Consider the following 7078-nt stretch of genomic DNA (forward strand, 5'->3'; position numbering starts at 1 on the left):
TTGTTCTAAAGCAGAAAACGATTTCGTTTCAGCCTGCAGTTAGCTTCCTACCTCTTCACCAGATTCAGAAGCACTCCTCCCCACTTCTCTCCTCTCCTTTTCAAGATCACAGTCAAAGACAAGGGGTTAGAAGGTTCTACCTGGGGCACCTGGGTGGCTCAGTTGGGTAAGGGTCTGGCTCTTGATTTTGGCTCGGGTCACAATCTCTCAGTTTTGGGAGTTCGAGCCCCACATTAGACTCCATGCTGACAGTGCAGAGCCTGCTTGGCATCCCCCCTTCTCTCTCTGTCTCTGTCTCTGTCTCTCTCTCTCTCTGCTCCTTCCCTCATGGGGAGAGACATTCATGTTGTCTCTGTCTGTCTCTCTCTAAAAATAAATAAATAAACTTAAAAAAAAAAAGAAAGGAAAGGAAGGAAGGGAAGAAAGGAAGGAACGAAAGAAAAGAAAAGAAAGAAAGAAAGAAAGAAAGAAAGAAAGAAAGAAAGAAAGAAAGCTAGCTAGCTCTATCTGGATCGTTTGTCTTAAGAAGTGGACTTCAGAGACAGATGCCTGGGTTTATTTAGTCCCTGGTTCTGCAGCGGCTTACTAGCTGTGTGACTTTGGGCAAGCCATAGACCTCTCTGTGCATCAGTTTCCTCAGCTGTGAAGTACCATACCATCCCACAGAGCACCTATGGTGGGGAGTAAATAAGCTGATTTCATGCAGTGCCTGCTGCTTGCTAAGTCCTATACAAACGCTCGTGATGACGTCATCCTGGAGTAGCAGAGGCTGATGGGAAGACCACGAGGCTTGCAGTAAGGAGAGTGCACCGCACGGTGCTGATTCTGAACCTCAGACTTGCCCAGTTTTCGTAGCTGTGAAACTGGAGTGAAAATGGCCTCTCCCTCCAGGCTGGTTGTGAAGCCCCAGGAAAATAGGGCCGGCAGACTGTTTCACCCACCCAAACCGGGTTAAATCTGCTCTCTTTCCCCTTCCCAGGCACACGTTCTGGCAGTTCCGCCATGAGAACCCCAAGACCCGGGTTGGGAGCCCGCCCCCCGAGGGGCTCCCCGGCTTCAACAGCGGAGTGATGCTGCTGAACCTGGAGGCCATGCGCCAGTCCCCCCTCTACGGCCGCCTGCTGGAACCCTCGCAGGTGCAGCAGCTGGCTGACAAGTACCACTTCCGCGGCCACCTCGGGGACCAGGACTTCTTCACCATGATCGGCATGGAGCACCCCGAGCTCTTCCACGTGCTGGACTGCACCTGGAACCGGCAGCTTTGCACCTGGTGGAGGGACCACGGCTACAGTGACGTCTTTGAAGCCTACTTCCGGTGTGAGGGCCACGTCAAGATCTACCATGGGAACTGCAACACCCCTATCCCGGAGGCCTAGGCACATTCTCGTCCGCCATGCCATCGGATCTCTGGATCTCCTGGAAGCAAAGGGGCGCCTCTGTTACAGGCCCCAGGGTGGCATCTGACCCTCCATGGGGATGTCCTTTGCGATGACAGCTGCAGCTGTCCCACCCCACAGGTTGTTGTCCTGAGGCCACCCGGTGAGGCCTGGCCTACACATTGCTGGTGCTTGGGCCTTTTCTCTCCAGGGGACCAGGCATCGTGGAGGGCAAACACATAGACATCTTCCGTTGGGCTAGGAAGCGGGCATTTAAAGAGAAGAAAGGAAAGAAAATGGCGCTCAGTGCCCTTAGCCTCCAAAGAATGGAAATGCCTGGCCTTTTTTAGACCAAATATAAATTTATTTTACATTAACAAGCTTCCATTTTGCAGGAAATAACAAAACAGTACTGCTGTAGATCCCAGGGAGCTCTGAACGAGTGAGCCAGGGTTTTAACAGCCAGCCCAGAGTTTAAGCATCCAAATCAACATCAGCCTTCCACATGTGCACCCTGGGAGGCTGTGTGCTTGTTCCCGCGATGCCCACATTACCTCGTATAGGTTTAAAGGTCACCACCTCTGCGGGGAGAGAGCCTTTATGGCCAGCAGTGGCCCACATGAGGAAACTGGGCTCATTATTTCAGCCTCCACAGCTTTTCTCTCCCAACTACATCACAGAACCTCGTTATCCCTTATTCATCCAAGCCGGCTTCAGGTGACCAGACTGTGCTCAGAAATCAGATCCGCCATCAAAGAACAGAGCTTGGCCACCCCCAAGGACACGCAGTAGAGTTGTCTGGACAGGAAAGACTCATTCCAAAGAGGAGCCCAGCAGTGTATGTGCATAAACGTGTGGCCCGGAAGGGGTGCCGCTCATAGGCTAATAAGCATTCAGTCTCTGTTTAAAAAAATCATCCTGTGACTTTCTTATTGTATCATATCAGATCCTGTACCTTAGAAAAAATTAGGCTCTTCTCTGAATGAGTTCCCTTGTAAGATGCAGACATGAAGCCCCTGGTGGTCCATTTTGTCTACTCTAGCAGAGGTCCTCGGGATGGGGGAACTGCTGTTAGATTTTCATCTCCTTTTATTTCAATTTCATTTACTTTTTTATTTTTCACCGTGAGTGAGAACAGCTAATAAATCATTTGAGAACACAATGATTATGCTGTTTGTTCTCTGATCACAGCTTACTGCTACCTGAAGGTTCCGAATCAAGAGTGTAATCAGTGTCATTCAGAGCCGCCTGCCCCCCCCCCCCCCAAGTCCACATGATTAAGCTAAGCGTGCTCACTGCGGACTGCAGACCACGGACCACGGGGGAGCGTGTCTGAGGTGGGAGCAGGGAGGGTAACAGTGCTGTGCCACTCGAGAACCATTGCATTCTGGGTATAGGCAGGCCCGTCTGCTCCCGGGAGCAAAGGCAGTCCCTTCCCTTCTCACCTTTCCTAGCCCAGACTGCCCGGTTACATCATCCCCTGACGAAGTGGAGCGTGTCCCTCTCCTGACTCTGCTCTGACAGAACTGGTCTGTTCTCTTAGGTACTTGACTTCCTATTTATAGCTACCAGTTATTGAATGCCTGCTGTGTGCATCGTATTGGGGGATTTATGTATGCTCTTGATAATACTCATGAAAACCTCATGAAGGCAATTCAAATTCTAAAATTTGTAAGAAAATAGCAAGAGATGTGGACAGAGAGTCATTATTTATCACACTGAGTTTTTTTAATAGAGAACAACCAGGAGCAACTTCCAGTGTTGACTAGGGGAGTGGATAAATAATGTATGCTATATCCAAGGAATAAAATAATGTGGGCATTAAAATCATATCTTTAAAGAATATCTAATGCCTTGGGAAATGCTTACAATGTACTGTTAAGAATGCAAAATATAAGATTATATGTACAGTGTGATCCTCATTTTAATTGTAAGATTACATATGTGTGTGTATGTGTACATGTAAAAAGAGAACCTGTTCTGCTATATTTAATTAAAACCCATATGTTTCAAACACCACATTAAAAAAAATTATTTCAATGGGAAAAAGATAAAATGCTAAAGAATTTTAGACTCAGAATAACAAAGGTATTTTTCCTACATCAATTTCAATAATTCACATGTTTCTGTAGCCATGAGAGTCTTCTGTTATTGCAAAGAAAAAGTAAACTGGTTGATCAAAATGGGCAAAGGCCAAACCAAATCTCCTCATTTACTTTTGAGCTCACCTACTCCAGAGCTCCCCCTTCCTCTGTCACCAGTGGCCTTGGTGAACAGCAAAATAACACCCAGCGGGAAGTCCAGCCAGCCCAGCAGAGCCAATGGGCGTTCCTGTGCTGTACGATGAGCCACTTTTGGACAGATCTTGGAGGGCCGGTTCATCACTGGAATCCTGTTATCATCATTGCAGTACAAACATAACCAATTGTGCTGTGGTTAATTTGTGTGATGAAAACTTTCACTGCAGAGCATATGTATGCCTATAGGAAGGAGTAAAACAAGACTGAAAAGAACATTTCTGGGAACTAGGAAGGATTAAGGTGCTTTCTATCTTCATCTTTATTTATTTCTGTATTTCTGAATGTTAATTACTTTTGTAATAAACAATAAATGCTATTAAATTGTGGCCGCTGCCACAGGTAATTACAGGTAAGTGTCGCCCTGGCTATTCTACTCCTGGTTGGCCCTGGTTACCATTGACCGTAAGAAAACATAATCTCGGCTAAGTAGGCTCTGGGTTTTCAACTTTCCCTATGGATGCCCTAGTTCTCTAAATAAAAGTGACCTAATAATAGCATCTCCAGCCTCTGCTTTCATTTCTGATTCTATTATCTTTTGGCCTTTGGAAAGCTCGTGGGCTTGTGGAAGAGATTTATTCTTCCATGTGTGTCAAAGCCTCGCTACAGCATCCCCTTCAATAGCATCTCATCAACCCAAAGAGCAGCGTGCTGGGTCAGTGGGCCCCCAGCCAGAGTGCACCAGGAGTTTGCGGGCTAAGGGAGCAAGTTAGCTGTGCCGCAGCCCCTGCTTTGACTAAAGGCCAAACCCTTGCTCATTCTAAGACTTCCTGGCTCGTGTCCACATGCAGGGCCCAGAGGTTTGGCTGAAGGTGGAGTTTGGCAGGGCAAGCAGAAATTTCCAAGCAGGCAGGGTGATATGGTAGGGAGAGCCTCACACCTAAGGCAGAGGCCTGGCTTTGAATCCATGTTGTGTTCTCACCACCTGGGCAGTCTTGGACATCCAAGTTCACCTCTTTCCCCACTTTGAGACACTGGTAACAAGAGCTCCCTCAAAGTAGTGTTGTAGGAGGAAAGTTGATGGTAAGGTCTTGGCAAGCAGATAAATAATACGTAGACGCAAGGGGATTCTTACCACTTAAAATATCCTTTTAAAATAACAAATGACAGCCATTTGGGGCACGTTAAATGTGTTGGTGGCACCTCCCTCAGCCCAGTGGATGACCAGACTCTTGTTTGTAGGCGGTCTGATATTTTTGTTGGCCATACCACTCTGGAGAGGCCCGTGTCCAGGAAGTCAGGGGTCCTTGGATGAACCCTTCCCAACTGGGCTACAAGGGGCTACGGGATCGGACTAGATCTCCAAGCAGCCTCCCTGCCCCCAACACACATTTGTATGCATCTGTCTCTGTTCACATGTGCATGTGGCAGGGAGTCTAAATCAAACACAAGACCTCCAGATCTCATCATTTGCCAACCTGGAATTTATGACCATTCAAAGAGAGACTCACTCTCAAGGTATAGTTAGTGCAACTTACGCCGGAGTCTGAACAGGCAAAGTGAGGGATGCAGACAAACTATGGGAGGTATTTAAATCCAGAGAAACTCATTGCCATCCACGAGCCCCATGCCTCTGCCTACAGCCCCCTGGTAGCAATGGCAGCTGAAGCCTTGTCTTAGCTTTTGTCTTATTTGTCTCCCAAAGAGCCTCCCAGACAGAGCCACTTTGTAGATGGTCCCATGCCCCCACAGGCCTCACCCTGGGCAGTACTGAGTCTGGAGCCCCCAGCCGGGAGGCCTGGTGGAGCTGCCACTCCCTGAGATACTTGCAAAGGCCAAAAAACCTTCTGGAGTGAAGGCTTCTTTAAGTGGGGCTGGCTGTGCTCCCAGAGTGTCTCCAGGTGTACCCCCAGTCTGTTGGAAATGTGTCCGTCCCCTACAGACTGTCAGCAACCTCACCGAGTGCCATGCATTCTTAGCTGGAAGGGCCTTTGCACGCCTTCCCTGACAGGTAGGATTTGCTGCAATTGTCCCCTCTCCTGGCCCCACGCCCTGAGCAGGACCACAGGAGCAGGGAGCCGGGGGTGTTTTTGGGCCTGTGCGGAGCCAGTGGCCTCACCTCCCTGACGGGGCCTTGCAGACAGCAGAGACCTGGGTGTCTGTGGAAGAAGCAAGATGCTCCCACTCCTTCCTCCTGTTTCACTCTGGGCAGCTTCCAGAACATGCAGAGAAGCCCCAGTCTCAGCTCGAGAGTCTCCACCAGTTTCTGTACTGACTTGTGAGTCCCTCGAGGGCAGGGACTGTGCCATCACCTCTGCCTGTCCCCCAGCACCCACTGAGGTGGGGCATACAGGTCCCCCAGGTGCAGAGAGCCTGGTCTGTTCAGTGTGGATTGTGAGTGAGGCTGGAAGTTCTCAGTATGTGCCTTCCACCTGCTCTGCCATGTCCTCCTCACCATCACTTCCCACCTCAGGCATAGAGGGTGAGTTCATGACACCCCTCAGCGTGTGACCTATTCCCACCACTGCTGCCTACGAGGCCTGTCGTTTCATTTATTCCCAGGTATCACCGTCTCCTACCCCCAGCCCCTGATAGACATCCTCATGTGTTTTCTGTGTGTCTTCTGTGTTCGTGCAAAATGGTGTTATTGTTTTGTGTACACGTGTTTTAATTTGGGTAACTTGGGATTCTCTTGCTCTTTCTTTTCCACTCGGCGCTAAGATTCTAAGATCCATCCTCCTTATCATGTACACACGCGAGGGCTGCCTGCGGCCCCACACGTGTTCTCACCAGGTTACTCAACGTCGTCCACACTGACGGGCACCCACATGACCCCCCCCCCACCTGCTTCCTCACTCCACCCCAGCCCCACACAAAGGACCCCACTGTGAGCAACTTTGTCCTCTTCCTTGTGGACCTGGTAGGCATTGCCTTGTGTGGTGTATCCAGGAATAACGCTGGATAACATTATATCGCTGCTGGACCGTAAAGTGCACACATACCCATGTTTCTGCCTGAGTGGGGCCCAGAGCGCCCTCCCCACTCTCACCAGTATGAGGCCTCACTTCATCTGCATGACTGTGCTCATGTTCACGTCTCTGTGCATGGACACACACGTGGACCCGTGATCCTATGGGGGTCCTCCAAAACGTGTGGCTGAGTTGGGGCTGCTCTCTGTGTGAGTGGTACGACACTGGCCTTGGCCAGTGGGGGGGTGTGTCTGTGAAGTGGAGAGAGGTCAGCCGGCTCCGGGCCTTGCGACCCCCAGGACGGCTGTGAGCAGTAGATGAGATAACCCACAGAGGAAAGTCCTTCCGAGACCCTAGACGCCCTCCCTTCCTTGCATGTTAGCTGGTCCCCAGTCCCATGCTGTGCCATGGGAGGCTTTGTGGCCAGCCTGAGTCCTGCCGTCTGGGATCGCACCCAGGCTTCCCCACGTGTAGAATCCTGTGCTCCTCCATGAAG

General features: G+C 50.0%; 1 protein-coding gene across 1 annotated transcript in view; it reads left to right on the forward strand.

Annotated features, from left to right (window-relative positions):
* XXYLT1 (xyloside xylosyltransferase 1) overlaps positions 1 to 4189 on the forward strand; it is a 175416-nt gene extending 171227 nt beyond the window's left edge. Inside the window, exon 4 of the mRNA XM_049628376.1 lies at positions 980 to 4189. Within this exon, the coding sequence (XP_049484333.1) occupies positions 980 to 1376 (397 nt within the window). The 3' untranslated portion in view covers positions 1377 to 4189. The remainder of the gene's footprint in view (positions 1 to 979) is intronic.
* The last annotated feature ends 2889 nt before the right edge of the window (positions 4190 to 7078 follow it).

This window comes from Panthera uncia, chromosome C2 (genome assembly GCF_023721935.1).
Source record: "Panthera uncia isolate 11264 chromosome C2, Puncia_PCG_1.0, whole genome shotgun sequence".
Taxonomy (NCBI): domain Eukaryota; kingdom Metazoa; phylum Chordata; class Mammalia; order Carnivora; family Felidae; genus Panthera; species Panthera uncia.